Source organism: Antedon bifida, chromosome 7 (genome assembly GCF_963402885.1).
Source record: "Antedon bifida chromosome 7, ecAntBifi1.1, whole genome shotgun sequence".
Taxonomy (NCBI): domain Eukaryota; kingdom Metazoa; phylum Echinodermata; class Crinoidea; order Comatulida; family Antedonidae; genus Antedon; species Antedon bifida.
In genome coordinates, this window is record NC_136232.1 from 3,504,346 (window position 1) to 3,532,310 (window position 27,965).

At 32.5% G+C, this 27,965-nt stretch overlaps 1 protein-coding gene across 1 annotated transcript; it reads left to right on the forward strand.

Annotated features, from left to right (window-relative positions):
* The first annotated feature begins 112 nt into the window (after nucleotides 1–112).
* LOC144847889 (uncharacterized) lies at nucleotides 113–27,917 on the forward strand. Its single transcript, XM_078704455.1, has 12 exons — nucleotides 113–353; nucleotides 20,588–20,744; nucleotides 21,095–21,231; nucleotides 21,342–21,477; nucleotides 21,820–21,915; nucleotides 22,669–22,799; nucleotides 23,355–23,446; nucleotides 23,866–24,025; nucleotides 24,872–24,970; nucleotides 25,812–25,970; nucleotides 26,441–26,536; nucleotides 26,806–27,917. Exons 1-12 carry the CDS (start codon nucleotides 156–158, stop codon nucleotides 26,878–26,880), a joined length of 1,536 nt encoding a protein of 511 aa, XP_078560581.1. The 5' UTR covers nucleotides 113–155; the 3' UTR covers nucleotides 26,881–27,917.
* Nucleotides 27,918–27,965: the final 48 nt, after the last annotated feature.

The following is a 27,965-nucleotide window of genomic DNA, read 5'->3' on the forward strand; positions in this document are numbered from 1 at the left end:
GTATTCTAAAAATAATAATTTAAAGTGCATTAAACTACTGAGTAGGCTATAATAAAGTTAATAAAGTTAACGATCTATGGTTTGTTATTCAACTAGATATTTAACTCCAACAACAGAGCTACGGTTTGCAGTAAGCTAATATCTACTTACCCAATATGTCTACAAAGCCAAGGGTCAGAGATTTAGATCATAAGGCGTTAGCCACTTTAAGAGGCGTTAATGTTTCTGACATTAAGGTTCCAAGTGACCTTTTAGAAAATGTCAAAGAACTTGCGAAGTATGAATACCCTTACCGCAATCTGATTTTCGGAGGTGGTGGAAATCGACTGTTCGCGTACGCAGGCTCTTTACAGGTAATACATGTGTTTTTGAACATTTCTATTTTTAGAAGAATTACTTTATACCTTAATTAATTGTTGTGAAATCATGAGATTTGCAGACGAAGTGGTACTGCTGGCTGAAATGTTAATTGAACTCAACAGCCTAGTCCTTAGGGGTGACTTTATTTAAGAGATTATTGACCGTATTATTGCACTATTAAAATTTACTTAATTGTGTTGAATATCAACATGAATTATTCAATGATATTCATCTTCTAAATTAACGTGCATGATGGATTACTGTATATTTAATGTTTTTGTTTTTACGATGAAAATATATAGTGGATTATATATATGTAGGTCAGACCTACAGAAAAGTCTGCTCATATTTGAGTGGTAAGAGGGTGGAACTGTAATCCATAACATTATGGCAAGTGTTTGAGACTCACCCGCACCGTATGGATGTGTTGGAGAACAAACGAGTTTTCTCCGATAAGAACCTAGTAAACCTTTCAAAAAGAGTAGGTGTGCTAGATCTCGCAGCCACTGCACAAACGAGAGAGAATTTGCAGCACGGACGTGACCCTTAGAGGAGAAGCATGCAGTTGTAACATTTAAGTTCATCACGCCATTAACAATGATCGTTGAAAATGCAATTATTATTATCGTTCAGAAAGGTATTAGGCCAGTACGAGGGACACAACACTAACAATATTTCAACTTTTATAATATAGGCCTCTTTATTGAAATATAGTCAACTTAGATGCTTTGTATCCGAAACGTTCTTTTAGAATACTTTTAGCAAAGTGTTATTCAGTAAATAAAGGCGCTTCAAGCTTCACTCCGTTTTCGAAGTTTTAGGATTTGATTTTGTCAATCAGTTTCTCTTCAGTTCAAACTAGATCAACGTAGATTTAAAATATTTTGAAACAACATGCCATTGGGCATTAGGTAAAAAACTACCTTCATAATCCTACATGCATATATAATGCATAATAATATGATGCCTCATTCATTTCTGTTAAATATGTTATGTATTACTAAATAGAACCCGCATGTATAGTATTGTATTTAGAAGTTATCTTTCCTTATTAGTTATCCGCTTGGTATACCAAGCGGATAACTCCTTGTTATTGTATGAGATCAATATTTTTTGGTTATCCGCAACTTAGTTGCGGATAACCCATGTGATTGTAAATATCTTTTTTTTCATCTTCTTCTTTGTTATTCTTCTTTCTTTCCCGGATTTTTGTGCGTCGCATATCCCCTATTGCTTGTGAATATATCTTTTGTATAACTTTGTCATTATATGGACATTTACCTGAAGTTGTGCACCTCCATATTTTTAATGACGTTAGAGTCGCGCAGCGTAAGTTACGCGCAATTTTATGAATTTCAATGATTGGTCATAGATTATAAACCAAAAGTCATTTTGTATTGACACTTGGTAAAAATTTAAGTCATATCAAGGGCAAACTTTCTATGGATTAAAAATGACATGTTTCACAAGAAGTTACGCGCGCACGCGCATTTAAAATTTCAAAATGCGCAAAATTAATTTCTAATCAACTTTCTACGCTGATCATGACATTTTGAGCATGTCAAAAATTCCCACGCGCGCGAAAAAATTTACGCGTAAGGTGCGCACGGAGCATGAAAATCATGTGTTTTTTTCTTGAATTATGATTTTACAGCCTTTCTTAGTCATTTTAAAAAAGATTTACATCATTTCAAATTAAAATGACGTCATACGAACATGTTGATTTAGACCATTTGCGCGCGTTTTTGTTTAAAAAGTTACAAAATATTGTCAAAATAATGCCTATTTTGAATCTATTATAGCTCTTCAGGATCGAAGGTGACCCCCAATTTTTTTAACTTATTATGCAAGAAGATAAATTGTAGAAATGATTTCATGCAGAATTTTCACCTCTCGGATGTTATGACGTCATCGTATGGCCACACGCATGTAAAATATAGGATTTTTGTCTCTTTCGTTATTGCTCATCACATTCAACAGAGCGCATCTCGCTTATACGTATTCCATTTCCCCCGAGATTTTATTATTGTCTACGTCAATCAACTATCTTTCGCATGAGTTAAAAATATTTTAATTTTTATGACGTCATCATGTCTAAAAATGTAAATAACGTAGGGCACTTATTTTTATCATTACAGTAAATTTTAATCTGTTATAGCTCGTCAGAATAAAAAGTGATAATCATGATTAAAACGTTTTCTGGAAGCTATTGGATTTTAGTTACGAATTCATGTGAATATTTTGCCAATTAGATGTTGTGACGTCATCATATGGCCAGTTTAATTCAAAAAGTCATATTTTCATCTCTTGCGTAAAAGTTCATTGCATTTAAACGAGAGCGCATCTCACTTTTACGTGCCCAAAATTCTTCAAATTTGTATTAATGTAATTATTTAGATAATCAGCTTCTAAAATAGTTATGTTTATATGTCAATTTGATGACATCATCGTGTTAATAATTGGATTTAAAAGATGGGTCTCGTAATTTCGTCTATGCTACACTGTATAACATATACAGTGTATTCTGTAAATACTGTAATATGCTGTATGCTACAAAATAGGTACAATTCAGCACTGTAAACATATTTAATTCATGTCATAGGATGGCATAGTAATTGTCGAGGTTCATAGTTTAAAGTATCTGCATGTTGCATTTGCGCGGATAACCCGAACTCGTCAAAGTGACGAGTTCAAATCTAGTTTTCTGTATTATTAGTTATCCGCTTGGTATACCAAGCGGATAATTAGTTATCCGCTTGGTATACCAAGCGGATAACTCCTTGTAATTGTATGAGATCAATATTTTTTTTCTGTATTATTCTTCTTTCCTTCCTTCCTTTTTGTGAGTCGTGTTCCTCTAAAATGTGTAAACATAACATTTCATAACTTTGACAACATATGGGCATTTACGTGAAGTTGTGCACCTCCTATTTTTGAATGACGTCATAGTTGCGCAACGTGACTTATGCGCAATTTTATGAATTTCAATGATTGATCATAGATTAAAAACCAAAAGTCATTTAGTATTGACACTTTGACAAAATTTAAGTCATATCAGGGGCAAACTTTCTACGGATTAAAAATGGCATGTTTGACAAGAAGTTACGCGCGCACGCGCATTTAAAATTTCAAAATGCGCAAAATTAATTTCTGATCAACTTTTTACGCGTTTCTTGTCATTTTGAGCATGCCAAAAATTCCCACGGGCGCGCAATTTTTTATGCGCGCGGTGCGCACATAGCGTTAAAAACATATTTTTTTCTCTTGAATTATATTTTTCAAGCCTTTCCCAGTGATTTTGAAAACAATTTAGACCTTTTCCAGTTTAAATAACGCCATACGAACACGTTGAATTAGACAATTCGTGCGCGTTTTTTATGAAAAAGCTTAAAAAATCGTCAAAATTATGTCTTTTTTTAAACAGTCATAGTTTCTAAAGTAAACCGTTAACCGTTTATTTTTATTACAAAATCTAGAAGTTGATGAGTTGTAGATATCGGATCATGCATCAATAAGGCTAAAAAAACATTGTGACGTCATCGTATGGCCACACGAATGTAAAATATAGGATTTTTGTCTCTTTCGTTATTGCTCATCACATTCAATGGAGCGCATCGCGCTTATCTGTATTCCTTTTTCTCCTACATTTATATATTGTGTAGGTCAATCAACTTTCTTTAGCATGAGATAAAAATATTTTAATTTTTATGACGTCATCATGCCTAAAAATTTTAATTACGTGGGTCATTAATTTCATCTTTACAGTAAATTTTAATCTGTAATACCTCGTAAGAATAAAATGTGATAATCACGATTAAAACGTTTTCTGGAAGCTATTGGATTGTAGATACGAATTCATGTAAACATTTTGCCAATCGGATGTTGTGACGTCATCATATGGCCAGTTGAATAAAAAAAGTTGTATTTTCATATTTTGCGTAATAGTTCATCACATTTAAAAGGGTGCGCATCTATATTTTACGTATTCAAATTTCTTCTACACGTTAATATGTTGTTCCTGAGATAATTTCCTTCTGAAATTGCTATCTAAGTGTTTCATTTTGATACCGTCGCCATGTTAAAAATTGGAATAAATGGCGGGTCCCGTAATTTCACCTATTCTACACTGTATGTAATATGTATCTTATACTGTTTGCATGTATATACTATATGACACAAAATTCAGCACTAACAGCATGTCATATTCTTCAGTTCTTGTCATAATGCCATAATCTTTATCTGTGTGCAATATTCCAACATATGACGTGCACGTGGCGTTTGTCGTGGTGCGGATAACTAACTCGTCAAAGTGACGAGTTTCATGTCTAGTTCTTCTTTCCTTCCTTCCTTTTTGTGAGTCGTGTTTCTCTAAAATGTGTAAACATAACATTTCATAACTTTGACAACATATGGGCATTTACGTGAAGTTGTGCACCTCCTATTTTTGAATGACGTCATAGTTGCGCAACGTGACTTACGCGCAATTTTATGAATTTCAATGATTGATCATAGATTAAAAACCAAAAGTCATTTAGTATTGACACTTTGACAAAATTTAAGTCATATCAGGGGCAAACTTTCTACGGATTAAAAATGGCATGTTTCACAAGAAGTTACGCGCGCACGCGCATTTAAAATTTCAAAATGCGCAAAATTAATTTCTAATCAACTTTTTACGCGTTTCTTGTCATTTTGAGCATGTCAACAATTCCCACGGGCGCGCCATTTTTTACGCGCGCGGTGCGCACGTAGCGTTAAAAACATATTTTTTTCTCTTGAATTATATTTTTCAAGCCTTTCCTAGTAATTTTGAAAACAATTTAGACCTTTTTCAGTTTAAATAACGCCATACGAACACGTTGAATTAGACAATTCGTGCGCGTTTTTTATGAAAAAGCTTAAAAAATCGTCAAAATTATGTCTTTTTTTAAACAGTCATAGTTTCTAAAGTAAACCGTTAACCGTTTATTTTTATTACAAAATCTAGAAGTTGATGAGTTGTAGATATCGGATCATGCATCAATAAGGCTAAAAAAACATTGTGACGTCATCGTATGGCCACACGAATGTAAAATATAGGATTTTTGTCTCTTTCGTTATTGCTCATCACATTCAATGGAGCGCATCACGCTTATCTGTATTCCTTTTTCTCCTACATTTATATATTGTGTAGGTCAATCAACTTTCTTTAGCATGAGATAAAAATATTTTAATTTTTATGACGTCATCATGCCTAAAAATTTTAATTACGTGGGTCATTAATTTCATCTTTACAGTAAATTTTAATCTGTAATAGCTCGTAAGAATAAAATGTGATAATCACGATTAAAACATTTTCTGGAAGCTATTGGATTGTAGATACGAATTCATGTAAACATTTTGCCAATCGGATGTTGTGACGTCATCATATGGCCAGTTGAATAAAAAAAGTTGTATTTTCATATTTTGCGGAATAGTTCGTCACATTTAAAAGGGTGCGCATCTATATTTTACGTATTCAAATTTCTTCTACACGTTAATATGTTGTTCCTGAGATAATTTCCTTCTGAAATTGCTATCTAAGTGTTTCATTTTGATACCGTCGCCATGTTAAAAATTGGAATAAATGGCGGGTCCCGTAATTTCACCTATTCTACACTGTATGTAATATGTATACAGCTTATACTGTTTGCATGTATATACTATATGACACAAAATTGACAGAATTCAGCACTAACAGCATATCATATTCTTCAGTTCTTGTCATAATGCCATAAACTTTATCTGTGTGCAATATTCCAACGTATGACGTGCACGTGGCGTTTGTCGTGGTGCGGATAACTAACTCGTCAAAGTGACGAGTTTCATGTCTAGTTAGTTATCCGCTTGGTATACCAAGCGGATAACTCCTTGTAATTGTATGAGATCAATATTTTTTGGTTATCCGCAACTTAGTTGCAGGATAACCCATGTGATTGTAAATATCTTTTTCTTCATCATCTTCTTTGTTATTCTTCTTTCTTTCCCAGATTTTTGTCTACAGCATATCCCCTATTGCTTGTGAATATATCTTTTGTATAACTTTGTCATTATATGGACATTTACCTGAAGTTGTGCACCTCCATATTTTTAATGACGTTAGAGTCGCGCAGCGTAAGTTACGCGCAATTTTATGAATTTCAATGATAGGTCATAGATTATAAACCAAAAGTCATTTTGTATTGACACTTGGTAAAAATTTAAGTCATATCAAGGGCAAACTTTCTATGGATTAAAAATGACATGTTTCACAAGAAGTTACGCGCGCACGCGCATTTAAAATTTAAAAATGCGCAAAATTAATTTCTAATCAACTTTCTACGCTGATCATGACATTTTGAGCATGTAAAAAATTCCCACGCGCGCAAAAAATTTTACGCGTAAGGTGCGCACGGAGCATGAAAAACATGTTTTTTTCTCTTGAATTGTAATTTTCCAGCCTTTCCTAGTCATTTAAAAAAAGATTGACATCATTTCAAATTAAAATGACGTCATACGAACACGTTGATTTATAACATTTGCGCGCGTTTTAGTTAAAAAAGTTACAAAATATTGTCAAATATATGCCTATTTTGAATCTATTATAGCTCTTCAGGATCGAAGGTGACCCCCAATTTTTTTAACTTATTATGCAAGAAGATAAATTTTAGATATGAATTCATGCAGAATTTTTACCTCTCGGATGTTATGACGTCATCGTATGGCCACACGAATGTAAAATATAGGATTTTTTACTGTTTCGTTATTGCTCATCACATTAAATAGAGCGCATCTCGCTTATACGTATTCCATTTCACCCGATATTTTAATACTGTCTAGGTCAATTAACTATCTTTCGCATGAGTTAAAAATATTTTAATTTTTATGACGTCATCATGTCTAAAAATGTAAATAACGTGGGTCACCTATTTTCATATTTACAGTAAATTTCAATCTGTTATAGTTCGTCAGAATAAAAAGTGATAATCATAATTAAAAGGTTTTCTGGAAGCTATTGGATTGTAGATACGAATTCATGTGAACATTTTTCAAATCAAATGTTGTGACGTCATCATATAGCCAGTTGAATAAAAAAAGTCGTATTTTCATCTCTTGCGTAAAAGTTCATTGCGTTTAAACGAGAGCGCATCTCACTTTCACGTGCCCAAAATTCTTCAAATTTGTATTAATGTAATGATTTAGATAATTATCTTCTAAAATAGTTATCTTTATAAGTCAATTTGATGACGTCATCGTGTTAATAATTGGCTTTAAAAGATGGGTCTCGTAATTTCGTCTATGCTACCACTGTATATAACATATACAGTGTATTCTGTAAATACTGTAATATGCTGTATGCTACAAAATAGGTACAATTCAGCACTGTAAACATATTTAATTCATGTCATAGGATGGCATAATCATTTTCGGCGTTCATATATTTTAAACGTATGTGCATGTTGCGTTTGCGCGGATAACCCGAACTCGTCAAAGTGACGAGTTCAAATCTAGTTGGTTATCCGCAACTTAGTTGCAGGATAACCCATGTGATTGTAAATATCTTTTTTTTCATCTTCTTTGTTATTCTTCTTTCTTTCCCGGATTTTTGTGCGTCGCATATCCCCTATTGCTTGTGAATATATCTTTTGTATAACTTTGTCATTATATGGACATTTACCTGAAGTTGTGCACCTCCATATTTTGAATGACGTCAGAGTTGCGCAACGTGACTTACGCGCGATTTTATGAATTTCAATGATTGATCATAGGATAAAAAATAAAAGTAATTTTGTATTGACATTTGGTGAATATTTAAGTCATATCAAAGGCAAACTTTCTATGGATTAAAAATGGCATGTTTTACAAGAAGTTACGCGCGCACGCGCATTTAAAGTTTCAAAATGCGCAAAATTAATTTCTAATCAACTTTCTGCGCTGATCATGACATTTTGAGCATGTCAAAAATTCCTGCGCGCGCGAAAAATTTTGCGCGTAAGATGCGCACAGAGTATGAAAATCATGTTTTTTCTCTTGAATTGTGATTTTCCAGACTTTCCTAGTCATTTAAAAAAAGATTGACATCATTTCAAATTAAAATGACGTCATACGAACACGTTGATTTATAACATTTGCGCGCGTTTTAGTTGAAAAAGTTACAAAATATTGTCAAATATATGCCTATTTCATTCTTTATTTATCCAAATACATAAACATAACATTATAATACAAAACATTAAAACTAGACATGAAACTCGTCACTTTGACGAGTTAGTTATCCGCACCACGACAAACGCCATGTGCACGTCATACGTTGGAATATTGCACACAGATAAAGTTTATGGCATTATGACAAGAACTGAAGAATATGATATGCTGTTAGTGCTGAATTCTGTCAATTTTGTGTCATATAGTATATACATGCAAACAGTATAAGCTGTATACATATTACATACAGTGTAGAATAGGTGAAATTACGGGACCCGCCATTTATTCCAATTTTTAACATGGCGACGGTATCAAAATGAAACACTTAGATAGCAATTTCAGAAGGAAATTATCTCAGGAACAACATATTAACGTGTAGAAGAAATTTGAATACGTAAAATATAGATGCGCACCCTTTTAAATGTGATGAACTATTACGCAAAATATGAAAATACAACTTTTTTTATTCAACTGGCCATATGATGACGTCACAACATCCGATTGGCAAAATGTTTACATGAATTCGTATCTACAATCCAATAGCTTCCAGAAAACGTTTTAATCGTGATTATCACATTTTATTCTTACGAGCTATTACAGATTAAAATTTACTGTAAAGATGAAATTAATGACCCACGTCATTAACATTTTTAGGCATGATGACGTCATAAAAATTAAAATATTTTTATCTCATGCTAAAGAAAGTTGATTGACCTACACAATATATAAATGTAGGAGAAAAAGGAATACAGATAAGCGTGATGCGCTCCATTGAATGTGATGAGCAATAACGAAAGAGACAAAAATCCTATATTTTACATTCGTGTGGCCATACGATGACGTCACAATGTTTTTTTAGCCTTATTGATGCATGATCCGATATCTACAACTCATCAACTTCTAGATTTTGTAATAAAAATAAACGGTTAACGGTTTACTTTAGAAACTATGACTGTTTAAAAAAAGACATAATTTTGACGATTTTTTAAGCTTTTTCATAAAAAACGCGCACAAATTGTCTAATTCAACGTGTTCGTATGGCGTTATTTAAACTGAAAAAGGTCTAAATTGTTTTCAAAATTACTAGGAAAGGCTTGAAAAATATAATTCAAGAGAAAAAAATATGTTTTTAACGCTACGTACGCACCGCGCGCGTAAAAAATTGCGCGCCTGTGGGAATTTTTGACATGCTCAAAATGACAAGAAACGCGTAAAAAGTTGATTAGAAATTAATTTTGCGCATTTTGAAATTTTAAATGCGCGTGCGCGCGTAACTTCTTGTGAAACATGCCATTTTTAATCCGTAGAAAGTTTGCCCCTGATATGACTTAAATTTTGTCAAAGTGTCAATACTAAATGACTTTTGGTTTTTAATCTATGATCAATCATTGAAATTCATAAAATTGCGCGTAAGTCACGTTGCGCAACTATGACGTCATTCAAAAATAGGAGGTGCACAACTTCACGTAAATGCCCATATGTTGTCAAAGTTATGAAATGTTATGTTTACACATTTTAGAGAAACACGACTCACAAAAAGGAAGGAAGGAAAGAAGAATAATACAGAAAAAAAATATTGATCTCATACAATAACAAGGAGTTATCCGCTTGGTATACCAAGCGGATAACTAATAATTGGATAAAAAGGAAGTAGAGAAAAGGCAACTTCATGCCTGTCTAGCCCTACTCCCTTATAACTAAAAGATTTCAAATTTTTTTTTGTTTAAATCAAACAAATCATATTAAGATATAATTAATTACTAATAAATAATAGTATAATAGTAATAATAATAATAGATGTATATATATATATATATATATATACAAATCATACTATAAATTATACATATATATATATATATATACATACAAACACGCATACATACATATATCATTCCGTTTCAATTGTACATACACACATGTATATATTAATGCCATACATTTACTCATCAATTTTCTGACTCCAACAGGAGTTCTATGACTTTGGTTTTAAAATGTTTCCTATATTTAATTTCCCGGACCTGTATTGGTATTTCGTTCCATATTTTCGTGCCTATACAGGTAATGGAGAATTGGCCTGATGTACTATTTGCCTTAGGTTGGTATAGATTTCCCTTACATTTGTGTCTAGTTTCATGTGAATGGGTGATAAGTGTTACATATTCGTTTAGATCATGAGGCAATTTATCGTGATACAGATCAAACATGAATAAGGAAATACATAATTTGTGTAACTTAAATACATCTAGCAAATTAAATTGTTTAAATAAAGGTTGAGAATGGGAGGTAAAGTCACTAAAAGAAATTGCTCTCACTGCCATTTTCTGAAGTAAAAAGATAGGTTGTAAATACGATGAATAAGTGCTTCCCCAGATCTCAAGGCCATACATGATATGTGGTTGTATAAATGATTTGTAAATTAATAAGAGAATATTCTGTGGAAGAAAATGTCTCAATTTAAAAATGATTCCAATTTTTCTTTTAATAGTAGTTTTAATTTTCTCTATGTGGTTTTTCCATGTCAAATGTTTATCCATAATTAGGCCAATAAACATGACTTCAGATACTTCCTGGATGTACTTATTATCAATTACAATATTACCTATAGTTGTGACTGTTTTTCTCTTGCCTTGGAATATAATGAAATTTGTCTTGGACGAGTTTATTGTTATCTTATTTGCGTTGCACCACTTTAATACTTTATTTAATTGAAAAGATACTTCATCAAGATTGATATTAGTGTGTTTTCCATCATATGTGTGAAAAAGATTTGAGTCGTCTGCAAATAATCGAAAATTAAAGAATGTTGATGAAGTTGGTAAGTCATTTATAAACAAAAGAAAAAGTGTTGGTCCCAGGACAGAGCCCTGAGGCACACCATGTGTAATACGTTCTTCGGTCGAGTTGCATCCACCATAATTTACAAACTGTTTTCTGTTTGTTAGATAACTTTTAAACCAATCCAGGCAAATTCCTCTTATCCCGTAGTGATGAAGTTTGTTAAGTAAAATATTATGATCAATTGTATCAAATGCCTTTGCCATGTCAATGAAGATTCCAATAGTGACTTTACCTTCATCCACTTTCTTGATAACTGAATTTACTAGATTTACAAGAGACAATGTAGTGCTGTAATTTTTCCTAAATCCATATTGGTGATCATAGAGAATATGGTGCTTTTCGAGAAATTCTAACATTCGGACATTAACTAATTTTTCAAATATTTTGGCTAAAATTGGTAGAACAGAAATAGGCCTGTAATTGTTTATAACATCGTTTTCTCCCTTCTTAAAAATAGGATACACCTTTGCTATTTTCAGAGCATCTGGGAAGATCCCATTAATAAATGATAAATTAAATACATGCTCAAGTGGTCTACTAATATGGGAAGCAGAGTCTTTGACTAGACGCCCAGACATGTAATCATAACCAGATGACTTCTTTATATCTATATTTTTAATTAGATTTTCAATTTCATAATGTGTAATCGGTTTCAAGAAGAAAGAAGGCGTTATGGGATTTTGTAAATAATCAGAAGGTGGGGTCGAGTTTTCATTAATTTTGCTGGCTAAATATTTTGAATCTATTATAGGTCTTCAGGATCAAAGGTGACCCCCAATTTTTTTAACTTATTATGCAAGAAGATAAATTGTAGATATGAATTCATGCAGAATTTTTACTTCTCGGATGTTATGACGTCATCGTATGGCCACACGAATGTAAAATATAGGATTTTTTACTGTTTCGTTATTGCTCATCACAATAAATAGAGCGCATCTCGCTTATACGTATTCCATTTCACCCGATATTTTAATACTGTCTAGGTCAATTAACTATCTTTCGCATGAGTTAAATATATTTAAATTTTTATGACGTGACGTATGACATGTTGCGTTTGCGCGGATAACCCGAACTCGTCAAAGTGACGAGTTCAAATCTAGTTTTCTGTATTATTAGTTATCCGCTTGGTATACCAAGCGGATAACTCCTTGTAATTGTATGAGATCAATATTTTTTTTCTGTATTATTCTTCTTTCCTTCCTTCCTTTTTGTGAGTCGTGTTCCTCTAAAATGTGTAAACATAACATTTCATAACTTTGACAACATATGGGCATTTACGTGAAGTTGTGCACCTCCTATTTTTGAATGACGTCATAGTTGCGCAACGTGACTTACGCGCAATTTTATGAATTTCAATGATTGATCATAGATTAAAAACCAAAAGTCATTTAGTATTGACACTTTGACAAAATTTAAGTCATATCAGGGGCAAACTTTCTACGGATTAAAAATGGCATGTTTGACAAGAAGTTACGCGCGCACGCGCATTTAAAATTTCAAAATGCGCAAAATTAATTTCTAATCAACTTTTTACGCGTTTCTTGTCATTTTGAGCATGTCAAAAATTCCCACGGGCGCGCAATTTTTTATGCGCGCGGTGCGCACATAGCGTTAAAAACATATTTTTTTCTCTTGAATTATATTTTTCAAGCCTTTCCCAGTGATTTTGAAAACAATTTAGACCTTTTCCAGTTTAAATAACGCCATACGAACACGTTGAATTAGACAATTCGTGCGCGTTTTTTATGAAAAAGCTTAAAAAATCGTCAAAATTATGTCTTTTTTTAAACAGTCATAGTTTCTAAAGTAAACCGTTAACCGTTTATTTTTATTACAAAATCTAGAAGTTGATGAGTTGTAGATATCGGATCATGCATCAATAAGGCTAAAAAAACATTGTGACGTCATCGTATGGCCACACGAATGTAAAATATAGGATTTTTGTCTCTTTCGTTATTGCTCATCACATTCAATGGAGCGCATCGCGCTTATCTGTATTCCTTTTTCTCCTACATTTATATATTGTGTAGGTCAATCAACTTTCTTTAGCATGAGATAAAAATATTTTAATTTTTATGACGTCATCATGCCTAAAAATTTTAATTACGTGGGTCATTAATTTCATCTTTACAGTAAATTTTAATCTGTAATAGCTCGTAAGAATAAAATGTGATAATCACGATTAAAACGTTTTCTGGAAGCTATTGGATTGTAGATACGAATTCATGTAAACATTTTGCCAATCGGATGTTGTGACGTCATTATATGGCCAGTTGAATAAAAAAAGTCGTATTTTCATATTTTGCGTAATAGTTCATCACATTTAAAAGGGTGCGCATCTATATTTTACGTATTCAAATTTCTTCTACACGTTAATATGTTGTTCCTGAGATAATTTCCTTCTGAAATTGCTATCTAAGTGTTTCATTTTGATACCGTCGCCATGTTAAAAATTGGAATAAATGGCGGGTCCCGTAATTTCACCTATTCTACACTGTATGTAATATGTATACAGCTTATACTGTTTGCATGTATATACTATATGACACAAAATTCAGCACTAACAGCATGTCATATTCTTCAGTTCTTGTCATAATGCCATAATCTTTATCTGTGTGCAATATTCCAACGTATGACGTGCACGTGGCGTTTGTCGTGGTGCGGATAACTAACTCGTCAAAGTGACGAGTTTCATGTCTAGTTCTTCTTTCCTTCCTTCCTTTTTGTGAGTCGTGTTCCTCTAAAATGTGTAAACATAACATTTCATAACTTTGACAACATATGGGCATTTACGTGAAGTTGTGCACCTCCTATTTTTGAATGACGTCATAGTTGCGCAACGTGACTTATGCGCAATTTTATGAATTTCAATGATTGATCATAGATTAAAAACCAAAAGTCATTTAGTATTGACACTTTGACAAAATTTAAGTCATATCAGGGGCAAACTTTCTACGGATTAAAAATGGCATGTTTCACAAGAAGTTACGCGCGCACGCGCATTTAAAATTTCAAAATGCGCAAAATTAATTTCTAATCAACTTTTTACGCGTTTCTTGTCATTTTGAGCATGTCAAAAATTCCCACGGGCGCGCAATTTTTTATGCGCGCGGTGCGCACATAGCGTTAAAAACATATTTTTTTCTCTTGAATTATATTTTTCAAGCCTTTCCCAGTGATTTTGAAAACAATTTAGACCTTTTCCAGTTTAAATAACGCCATACGAACACGTTGAATTAGACAATTCGTGCGCGTTTTTTATGAAAAAGCTTAAAAAATCGTCAAAATTATGTCTTTTTTTAAACAGTCATAGTTTCTAAAGTAAACCGTTAACCGTTTATTTTTATTACAAAATCTAGAAGTTGATGAGTTGTAGATATCGGATCATGCATCAATAAGGCTAAAAAAACATTGTGACGTCATCGTATGGCCACACGAATGTAAAATATAGGATTTTTGTCTCTTTCGTTATTGCTCATCACATTCAATGGAGCGCATCGCGCTTATCTGTATTCCTTTTTCTCCTACATTTATATATTGTGTAGGTCAATCAACTTTCTTTAGCATGAGATAAAACTATTTTAATTTTTATGACGTCATCATGCCTAAAAATTTTAATTGCGTGGGTCATTAATTTCATCTTTACAGTAAATTTTAATCTGTAATAGCTCGTAAGAATAAAATGTGATAATCACGATTAAAACGTTTTCTGGAAGCTATTGGATTGTAGATACGAATTCATGTAAACATTTTGCCAATCGGATGTTGTGACGTCATCATATGGCCAGTTGAATAAAAAAAGTCGTATTTTCATATTTTGCGTAATAGTTCATCACATTTAAAAGGGTGCGCATCTATATTTTACGTATTCAAATTTCTTCTACACGTTAATATGTTGTTCCTGAGATAATTTCCTTCTGAAATTGCTATCTAAGTGTTTCATTTTGATACCGTCGCCATGTTAAAAATTGGAATAAATGGCGGGTTCCGTAATTTCACCTATTCTACACTGTATGTAATATGTATACAGCTTATACTGTTTGCATGTATATACTATATGACACAAAATTCAGCACTAACAGCATATTATATTCTTCAGTTCTTGTCATAATGCCATAATCTTTATCTGTGTGCAATATTCCAACGTATGACGTGCATGTGGCGTTTGTCGTGGTGCGGATAACTAACTCGTCAAAGTGACGAGTTTCATGTCTAGTGTATTGTTCTTATTGCTAACTAGTTAGTCACTTGACGAGTTAGTTATCCGCACCACGACAAACGCCACGTGCACGTCATACGTTGGAATATTGCACACAGATAAAGTTTATGGCATTATGACAAGAACTGAAGAATATGATATGCTGTTAGTGCTGAATTCTGTCAATTTTGTGTCATATAGTATATACATGCAAACAGTATAAGCTGTATACATATTACATACAGTGTAGAATAGGTGAAATTACGGGACCCGCCATTTATTCCAATTTTTAACATGGCGACAGTATCAAAATGAAACACTTAGATAGCAATTTCAGAAGGAAATTATCTCAGGAACAACATATTAACGTGTAGAAGAAATTTGAATACGTAAAATATAGATGCGCACCCTTTTAAATGTGATGAACTATTACGCAAAATATGAAAATACGACTTTTTTTATTCAACTGGCCATATGATGACGTCACAACATCCGATTGACAAAATGTTTACATGAATTCGTATCTACAATCCAATAGCTTCCAGAAAACGTTTTGATCGTGATTATCACATTTTATTCTTACGAGCTATTACAGATTAAAATTTACTGTAAAGATGAAATTAATGACCCACGTAATTAAAATTTTTAGGCATGATGACGTCATAAAAATTAAAATATTTTTATCTCATGCTAAAGAAAGTTGATTGACCTACACAATATATAAATGTAGGAGAAAAAGGAATACAGATAAGCGTGATGCGCTCCATTGAATGTGATGAGCAATAACGAAAGAGACAAAAATCCTATATTTTACATTCGTGTGGCCATACGATGACGTCACAATGTTTTTTTAGCCTTATTGATGCATGATCCGATATCTACAACTCATCAACTTCTAGATTTTGTAATAAAAATAAACGGTTAACGGTTTACTTTAGAAACTATGACTGTTTAAAAAAAGACATAATTTTGACGATTTTTTAAGCTTTTTCATAAAAAACGCGCACGAATTGTCTAATTCAACGTGTTCGTATGGCGTTATTTAAACTAGAAAAGGTCTAAATTGTTTTCAAAATTACTAGGAAAGGCTTGAAAAATATAATTCAAGAGAAAAAAATATGTATTTAACGCTACGTGCGCACCGCGCGCGTAAAAAATTGCGCGCCCGTGGGAATTTTTGACATGCTCAAAATGACAAGAAACGCGTAAAAAGTTGATTAGAAATTAATTTTGCGCATTTTGAAATTTTAAATGCGCGTGCGCGCGTAACTTCTTGTGAAACATGCCATTTTTAATCCGTAGAAAGTTTGCCCCTGATATGACTTAAATTTTGTCAAAGTGTCAATACTAAATGACTTTTGGTTTTTAATCTATGATCAATCATTGAAATTCATAAAATTGCGTGTAAGTCACGTTGCGCAACTATGACGTCATTCAAAAATAGGAGGTGCACAACTTCACGTAAATGCCCATATGTTGTCAAAGTTATGAAATGTTATGTTTACACATTTTAGAGGAACAAGACTCACAAAAAGGAAGGAAGGAAAGAAGAACTAGACATGAAACTCGTCACTTTGACGAGTTAGTTATCCGCACAACGACAAACGCCACGTGCACGTCATACGTTGGCATATTGCACACAGATAAAGATTATGGCATTATGACAAGAACTGAAGAATATGATATGCTGTTAGTGCTGAATTCTGTCAATTTGTGTCATATAGTATATACATGCAAAGAGTATAATCTGTATACATATTACACACAGTGTAGAATAGGTGAAATTACGGGACCCGCCATTTATTCCAATTTTTAACATGGCGACGGTATCAAAATGAAACACTTAAATAGCAATTTCTGGAGGAAATTATCTCAGGAACAACATATTAACGTGTAGAAGAAATTTGAATACGTAAAATATAGATGCGCACCCTTTTAAATGTGATGAACTATTACGCAAAATATGAAAATACGACTTTTTTTATTCAACTGGCCATATGATGACGTCACAACATCCGATTGGCAAAATGTTTACATGAATTCGTATCTACAATCCAATAGCTTCCAGAAAACGTTTTAATCGTGATTATCACATTTTATTCTTACGAGCTATTACAGATTAAAATTTACTGTAAAGATGAAATTAATGACCCACGTAATTAAAATTTTTAGGCATGATGACGTCATAAAAATTAAAATATTTTTATCTCATGCTAAAGAAAGTTGATTGACCTACACAATATATAAATTTAGGAGAAAAAGGAATACAGATAAGCGTGATGCGCTCCATTGAATGTGATGAGCAATAACGAAAGAGACAAAAATCCTATATTTTACATTCGTGTGGCCATACGATGACGTCACAATGTTTTTTTAGCCTTATCGATGCATGATCCGATATCTACAACTCATCAACTTCTAGATTTTGTAATAAAAATAAACGGTTCACGGTTTACTTTAGAAACTATGACTGTTTAAAAAAAGACATAATTTTGACGATTTTTTAAGCTTTTTCATAAAAAACGCGCACGAATTGTCTAATTCAACGTGTTCGTATGGCGTTATTTAAACTGGAAAAGGTCTAAATTGTTTTCAAAATTACTAGGAAAGACTTGAAAAATATAATTCAAGAGAAAAAAATATGTTTTTAACGCTACGTGCGCACCGCGTGCGTAAAAAATTGCGCGCCCGTGGGAATTTTTGACATGCTCAAAATGACAAGAAACGCATAAAAAGTTGATTAGAAATTAATTTTGCGCATTTTGAAATTTTTAATTCGCGTGCGCGCGTAACTTCTTGTGAAACATGCCATTTTTAATCCGTAGAAAGTTTGCCCCTGATATGACTTAAATTTTGTCAAAGTGTCAATACTAAATGACTTTTGGTTTTTAATCTATAATCAATCATTGAAATTCATAAAATTGCGCGTAAGTCGCGTTGCGCAACTATGACGTCATTCAAAAATAGGAGGTGCACAACTTCACGTAAATGCCCATATGTTGTCAACGTTATGAAATGTTATGTTTACACATTTTAGAGAAACGCGACTCACAAAAAGGAAGGAAGGATCCAAGAATAATACAGAAAAACTAGATTTGAACTCGTCACTTTGACGAGTTCGGGTTATCCGCGCAAACGCAACATGCACATACTTAACCATATGAACCTCGACAATTATTATGCCATCCTATGACATGAAATAAATATGTTTACAGTGCTGAATTGTACCTATTATGTAGCATACATCATATTACAGTATTTTACAGAATAAACTGTATATGTTATATACAGTGTAGCATAGACAAAATTATGAGACCCATCTTTTAAATCCAATTTTTAACACGATGACGTCATCAAATTGACATATAAAGATAACAATTTTAGAAAATAATTATCTAAAAATTTACATTAAAACAAATTTGAAGAATTTTGGGCACGTAAAAGTGAGATGCGCTCTCGTTTAAACGCAATGAACTTTTACGCAAGAGATGAAAATATGACTTTTTGAATTCAACTGGCCATATGATGACGTCACAACATCTGATTGGCAAAATATTTACATCAATTCGTATCTACAATCCAATAGCTTCCAGAAAACGTTTTAATTATGATTATCACTTTTTATTCTGACGAGCTATAACAGATTGAAATTTACTGTAAAGATGAAAATAAGTGACCCACGTTATTTACGTTTTTAGACATGATGACGTCATAAAAATTAAAATATATTTAACTCATGCGAAAGATAGTTAATTGACCTAGACATTATTAAAATATCGGGTGAAATGGAATACGTATAAGCGAGATGCGCTCTATTTAATGTGATGAGCAATAACGAAACAGTAAGAAATCCTATATTTTACATTCGTGTGGCCATACGATGACGTCATAACATCCGAGAGGTAAAAATTCTGCATGAATTCATATCTACAATTTATCTTCTTGCATAATAAGTTAAAAAAATTGGGGGTCACCTTCGATCCTGAAGAGCTATAACAGATTCAAAATAGGCATATATTTGACAATATTTTGTAACTTTTTCAACTAAAACGCGCGCAAATGTTATAAATCAACGTGTTCGTATGACGTCATTTTAATTTGAAATGATGTCAATCTTTTTTTAAATGACTAGGAAAGTCTGGAAAATCACAATTCAAGAGAAAAAACATGATTTTCATACTCCGTGCGCATCTTACGCGCAAAATTTTTCGCGCGCGCGGGAATTTTTGACATGCTCAAAATGTCATGATCAGCGCAGAAAGTTGATTAGAAATTAATTTTGCGCATTTTGAAACTTTAAATGCGCGTGCACGCGTAACTTCTTGTAAAACATGCCATTTTTAATCCATAGAAAGTTTGCCTTTGATATGACTTAAATATTCACCAAATGTCAATACAAAATGACTTTTATTTTTTATCCTATGATCAATCATTGAAATTCATAAAATCGCGCGTAAGTCACGTTGCGCAACTCTGACGTCATTCAAAATATGGAGGTGCACAACTTCAGGTAAATGTCCATATAATGACAAAGTTATACAAAAGATATATTCACAAGCAATAGGGGATATGCGACGCACAAAAATCCGGGAAAGAAAGAAGAATAACAAAGAAGATGAAAAAAAAGATATTTACAATCACATGGGTTATCCTGCAACTAAGTTGCGGATAACCAAAAATATTGATCCCATACAATAACAAGGAGTTATCCGCTCTACCAAGCGGATAACTAATAATACAGAAAAAAAATATTGATCTCATACAGTAACAAGGAGTTATCCGCTTGGTATACCAAGCGGATAACTAATTATGAATGTCAATAATGTTAAATATAATCGCATTCGCAACTGAAAAAGTGTTAGGCCTAGATACATACAGAATAGTTGCTCCATCGAGTTTGAAAGCTAATCTAATTTGTGGAACTAAACGCTACAAAATCTTTTCCCGAAGTATATATATCATGTGTACGACTGTTTTTGCTACTAGGTTCTTCAAGATGTTGGTATATTACCTAAGGTCACTAGATTCGGTGGAACTAGTCTGGGAGCATTGACAGCATGCTTTGCCGCACTTGGACTAACCCCACATCAGATGGTAGTGGAAGTGGAGAAAGCAAGATGCAACATTGAGAAAATGTTACTCGGTAACAATGTTTGTACTTGGCAAAATGATAAATGTTGTCATCAACAGGACTATATTTCTCGAAAATGGCAAAGTATCGTATGATATAATTAGGGTCATAATATGAATTTAGTATAATAATACTGGCCTTTTAACTCATGTATGTACAATTTATTGTCATCAAATATTCCCATTCAAGTTTGTTTTAACTCCCCTTCTGTTATTCACTCTATAATGTTCTGTCTACACTATCAAACAAAATTTACAAAATAGTTTGACGTACCCAATTATGGTAGTGATATGACGTCATCGTGACCATAGATGTTTTGTAGCTTTAGGAAAATAGATTATTAATATTCTTTTGTTTTTCAGATGCACGATGGGGGATTTTAAGTTTATTCTTTAACTTGAAGTCTGATTATGGCTGGCATCCAGCTAATGCTTATACAAAATGGCTTGAAGGAAATATAGACGACTACGGTGGTAAAGGAAAACTGACGTTCAAAGAGGTAAATAGCTAATTAGTTTTTTGTATACAAGATGACAAAACTCTTGTCCACAGGAGACGAATATGATACCAAGTTAAACTATTTATATTTAATATCTTTCTATTCGACAGCTGTATGATCAGACCGGTAAAGAGTTGTGTTGTGTTGCAACTAACCTCAATCTTATGGCTGCCGAATACTGCCATGTGAAAACGACCCCGGATATGCCGATCATTGTTGCCCTGAGGATGAGTATGTCCTTACCGGGTAAGTTGTGATTAGGCCTCATTTTTAATATGTTGGATCATCCGGAGCGTCTTTATCAACATTTTAAATATTCATTATCTTATTTGTTTTTAAGTAATACAAAGTTGTCCGAAATCGAATTTTAACATTCAATAATTAAATGATACTAGTTATAATGCAGCCACTCGATGACTTTCTTTACAGCATTGAATTTACTTAATTTGTAAAATTAGATATGAAATGAATTAATTATCTATTCATAAAATTATGCTTTAATTTTTTCACTGCCTGACGTCATCTCTGTCGTTGTGTAGCTTATATTCTTCTATTTAGTTTTCTTTAAAACCATTCCTAATATTTTAGCACTTCTGTGTGCGGTAAAGTATAAGTTGAGAGACCACGAAGATGTGTACGTAGACGGAGGCCTTCTATGTAACTATCCAATCCATGTTTACGACGGTAAGAAGATAATTCAAATATTATACGTTTTCTTTAAAACCATTAACATAGAAAAATGCAAATTAATATGCATATATCCTTTCACTATATGATATAAAATGACACTATATGCTAACTATTACCGTACTGATCAGTTGATAAATAATGGTTTGTTACCTAAATTAGGTGATACAATGTTTAAAGCTTGTCGTTATATAACTTCACTATTGCAATAAAACATGATCCAAAAAGTTGTATATATACAAAATGTAGTAGTTTCTACTTAAACGTGACACATTCTTGAAAATAATTAATGGCCACTTGACAACAAATGGTTTGTTACCTATGATAATACATTGATTTTTTGCTTATCGTAACTTTTGGCACAGTAGTATTTATAAGTTCGATAGTGTGTAGGCCTATAGTTCATTGGCAACAATCTAAAATGCATGTAGTTATACCAGTTTGGCGGGGAAAGTAACAAAAACTAGTAATCACTGGGAACGATGATTGAGATAATGATGTTTAGGAGAAGTTTTTACTTTATTTTATTTTTTAGGAAAAGTTACCGTAACTATAACTTGCAACTTGGCTTTTTATGGTGGCCGCATGAAAAAAAGAGAAGCTCTGTTTGCGTATCTATACCCACGACCACTCTATAAAAATAATAAACATTAGGTAACATAATCGACTTGCGAATTTCATAATCAATCACTGAAAGATGAAACAAATACAACTGATTGTGCATGATAGATTTGAAAAATTATTTCCAAGGTTGGTGGTTGTCAATGGAAGAGGAAAATACGTTCTTCAAACGACTACGACCGGTGAATTCAATCCCTATGATGTTTAATACCAAGGAACGGTTTAAAGAGAAGAACAAGGAGACACTTGGACTGAGTTTAGTGAGTTTGGACATTTATTACGTTATGATTGGTAATCCAATGTTAATTTACATCCATTGTTGTTTTAAATCACCTCATATAGAAAATATATCCTTTTATGTATTTTATATAAGAATGTTGTACTGTACTTATAACTTAAAAATAATTTGAAATTTTAATTTATGGATAAAGAAAAAAAAAATCAACAAATAATAGTTGATCAGAAGCAGATAGGAGTAAATAAAATAAAAACGTTTCCCATTCCGTATAAAAAACATAGAGATCGGCTGCCATATTTTTTATTCTATATAATAATTATGATACAATAAACATTGGCAATCATTACCAATTTAGGAAAAGTAGATTTTGCTGTCGTCACGCCATGGGACAACGTTAAATCGTTTGAAATAAATTAATTCATTTTGGACCAAATTCAATTTTAATTATTTCGGGTAATTTGTCATAGTTTATATTAATATTCATTTTAATTAATGTATTACTAGCGTTGCTTTAGAAAGATTTTATGCTATTTCTATTTCGGGATATTAAATTTATATGTAACTGTAATTGTTATAGTACACCGAGAGTGAATCTAGTCTTATGCAACTTCAATTCAACGACAGGTACAAGGGAAAATTTGCAAAAATTCCAGATACGAAACTTGCAAGGTAACGTATCTTTCTTTACTACATGATACAGCTAGATACAGTCATGTTGTATCATTAAGGTATAAAGATGGTATAGCGAACAAATTCAGATTTCATTTAATAACACACCTCATAAATAGATATTGGTGATTTGTACTTTGGTTCTGTACCTTGTCGTGTGTATTTAAAATATATATATATAAACTGTTGTAATTAAGTATTTAGGTCATTAACCATGTACTAGGCTGTAACTTTTGCATTTTATCGATTGAATTGGGTGAATAAAAATAAGTGAAATGAAATGGTGAGCGGACACTAACCGTACGAGGCCACGATTCCATGGCCACTCAATTGCGTTTGTTTTTAGAAGATTCAACAAGACAACTAAAGAACTAGTTAGTTAATTATAATAACAATAATAATTTTATTTTTAAATATAGGGAACGAAAAGATGTTATCAAAAACAAGGTTTGCAAAGCCGAAGATGAGTGTAAACAGTTGACATCTGCATTTGTCAAGTTTTTCCAAGTAATCGAAAAGTTTGACAAAGACAACAGCGACAGTCTTAGTTTTACCGAGTTCAGTGCTTTATTCAAATGTGTAAGTCATGATTGAAGCTTGTTTAGCAGATAACCTTCTGTTATCTTTTTTTTAATGCGAAATTTCACATTATTACCCAGCTCAAATACATACTGTACATCTGCTAATTATTATTTTGTACACATTTACATCTGGTTTGAGAGAGATTTGAAAGAGATAAACGTAAGTAACGGAAATCTACGAGCTAGGCCTACTGTAAATTACATAGTTTACGATGCCATGATCTCGTAATCTGATCATCATCTATGGGTGTTTCATAAATACGCTATACAATACAACAGAAACAGGTGGACATGCGCGTATACGGAAATCGTACCGTCGTGATTTAGACGCGCGTTTTAACTGTCTGCCTATTCGTAGTGTTATCGAACTTATCAGAACACATTTATTGTTCCCTGTAGAATAATTGACTAGACAGTCAACAAGCGTTTAATTGATGGAAATGAATTATAGTAGCTGGGTACAAATTTAAATCAACACTTCAACTTGGCTTATAATAATGTATTTCAGTCACTTAGACCTACGGATTAGCATAATGGTCAAAATAATCTTTAAATATTATCGGCCATATAATGCAGCAGAAAATGTCCAAACGCTTTAACCTTGTCAATGTTACATGATGCCCTGTAAACCTCTGGGTTTTTACTATTGTAATCCGCTGTATTTAGAATTACAACACATCATCAGAAAAGTTTAATTGAAGTTTAAAAACAATAATTGGAATGCGTTTGTAAAAATACTTATTTCTTATAAGTGTTGGTAACCTTTTCACACCATTAATTTACAGTATAGTTTTTAAGGAAATTTAAATTTTAGGGAAGTAATGACTTTTATCTTACCAAACAGAATACAGATGATTTTACATACGAAAATTATTGTACGTTGTTCGGGAAAGAAGATGTTAAAACCGTGTTCGACAACATGGACAAAAACAAGAGTGGAACGGTGAGTTTTATACTTATGTGTATTAAATGCTTATGGTAATCCGTTCACATACTACAAACACACACAGTCATAATATGATTACAACTGTATTAGGCCTACTTTGATTTTGTACTAGATACAAGATAACTTTATTGTCAAAATTGCTAACAATTTCGAGATATGTTTTGTACCTGAGTAGAATAAGTAATATGATGTGATAACAATAAAAATAAATACAAATGATACAAGTGACTATCTTGAAAAGTTTTTGTTAAATAAATTGCATGCTATGTACATTGGTGAAAATCTGAAACGGTTTGTGGATATTTTTTTCTGTGTCAGTCTAACCCTTCCTGATCTACTTATAATGATGTCTGAATGTAATGGGTGTGATGGGTCTTGCATAATTGTGTCAAATTTTTGAAGTATGAATGTATTAAACATTTCATCTAAAGGTTTCACTTCTACACCGATAACTCTGCTGGCCTTATTTACTAATCTCTGAATTTGACTTTTACTGTTTACATTGATATGAGAAAACCAAACAATAATACAATAAGAAATGATTGATTGAACAACAGAGGAATAAAACATATGAATGAGATGAGAACTAACATTAAACCGTTTCATTTTGTATATAAAGTACATTCTCTTATTAGCCTTGGTACGGAGTTCTTTAGTGTTTCTCTCCCAATTTAGTTTATTATCAATTATTAATCCCAAGTACTTATGACTTTCTACTATTTCAACAATTTCATTATCAATTTCAATATTTACATGATTAGTTTTATTTTTCCTTCTAAAATCGACAATAACCTCTTTACTATATAACTATTTTTATTATTTGTTAAAATCTGTTCAGATCCAAACAAGAGAAATCTTAAATTACGTTGAGAGCAAAGGTGTTCACATGCTGGCGGAGTTTATTGGATATCGACGGCAAGTTATTACAGGGTTTGGTAGCTATTTGACGGCCTTACAGAATAGTGTTTTCAACCATGCTATGCGAGAATATGTTGAGGTGAAATTATAAAATTATCATACGATATTATATTTTCCTTTTGGAAAGAAAATTTTAAAACATGTTTTGTTGAATCAGTAGACGGAATTCGTTTCATGCGCAACGCATGCTCAGCAATCAAAAGCAAATATCGGACCACTAAATTAACTTCATTTATAGAAAAATCGAGGAATTCATCTCGGTTCCCTGTATCTACTGACCGAACACGTCACCCGAAGCTACAAATTTGAGGGAGGGTCTGGTCTTTATTAAAACCTACAAAATGGCCTTTTAAAATTTGATTTTATTTATCGTTACTTGTCATGTTTTGGGGAACAATACATATTTAAACTTTCCAACGTATTTGATGTTATTGAATACATTGGAATAAAAAACTCTTAGTAAACATAACCTTGATTAAATTATGCACTATTAATATTACAGTCATGCCAAAGACGGTTTTATTTATCAGATATATCTCATTTTCGTAGCCAACTGATGTGAAACGTACTGTTGGTGTAGATACTTATTATGTTAACGGAACGGACTTTGCCATTGAAATAGGAGACAGAAATTTCCTATATGAGGTACAGTAATTAATAAATATATTTTTGCAATTTAAATTAACTTAATCGAAGCGTAACGCCATCGATATCCTAGAACTATAATAACAACATTGTATTGTAGCGCATTCGATCACAGTGGGAAAAAATCAACCTATCGGCCAATCAGATATACCAATATAATCCGATATGTTCCAGATATCCGATGTAACGATATTTAACCGACCAAAGCACTGTGTTAATAACTCAGATAGAGATCATCATTTCGTTCAATTATAATATTTATTTTACAGCAAGGATTTCGGGCAACGGTTGCTTTTCTCGAGGAATACGTCAAAAATGAAAAACCACCAAAGAAAAAGAAGTAGACGTGAGATTACAAGATCATTTCGAAAGTAGATTACTGAGGGGAAAAGAGGATACCGTTTAAACTATTTTCTAAACATATATTAATATTTATTGCGATATTATGGTTGAATGATTTTACTATAGCTGAAGGGAAATTAACGATAGTATACAGTTATTATTTGAATATTATACCAAATGTCTTCACTTTGTGTGAAAAAATAAATTGCCTAATCTGTAATTATTATCTAATCCAGGATGTGTATGATTTGTTTTTTAAAATGAGCTGCCAAACGTCGCCAACCGACGACTGGTTAAATATTTAAATATTTTCTCAGGAGACGAGAATTAATTAGGAAGATACGAAATATAGAATTACTCTCAGGTGATGAATTTATATGATAATCTATAAATATTTATGCTAACATAAACTCTGTAAATAATGGTGCCATTAAATGATACACCCATATACGTACATTTATGTCTACTGTTCATTTTTATCATTTATAATTACGACAGGGAATATTTTGGAGGGTAATTAAGTATTTGAGGGTTTCTTTGGTTCTATGGTTCTAGATTTACCTCTTAAATCCGTAGAAATTATTTAATCTAAAAATAGAATCATTACATTACATAAGGATGATTTTGCAACCTAAAGCCGATTTTTTACTGCTATGACTGGTGTAAGATCAGAGCGAATGAGGAGTTTAATAAACTCCAGCTATTAATGATTCTAAATGCATGGGATATAAAGGATTTAAAAAACCATTATTCGTTTTTTGATTGGTTATGTATAATTATGATTGGTGATATTCGTCAACACGAATGTCGCTTTACGAATGATACTATCGTAATGTTGAGAATCCGTTTACAAATAGTATTCACCAATATCTCCTTTGGTATGGTATTATGATATTATAATACAAAGTGAACGGAACATAATATATGGCGATAGATAGGAGAACATTATAATTAGTACATATGTGTTATGCTATCAACGAAAAATTCAATCATTAACAGTGGTGAGTACGGTTTGTTCTACAAATAGTGTGTCAGTATGTTTACATCGGTACCACCTCCAGCCCAACGGGGTAGCACTACAAACTTA

Bases quoted from the DNA above. Each gene is read 5' to 3' on its own strand.
- LOC144847889 (XM_078704455.1), top strand. From the start codon at position 156: ATGTCTACAAAGCCAAGGGTCAGAGATTTAGATCATAAGGCGTTAGCC. The intron at 21,232-21,341 runs GTAAATAGCTAA...TCTATTCGACAG, and splicing joins GAAAACTGACGTTCAAAGAG to CTGTATGATCAGACCGGTAA. The intron at 24,026-24,871 runs GTAAGTCATGAT...CTTACCAAACAG, and splicing joins TCAGTGCTTTATTCAAATGT to AATACAGATGATTTTACATA.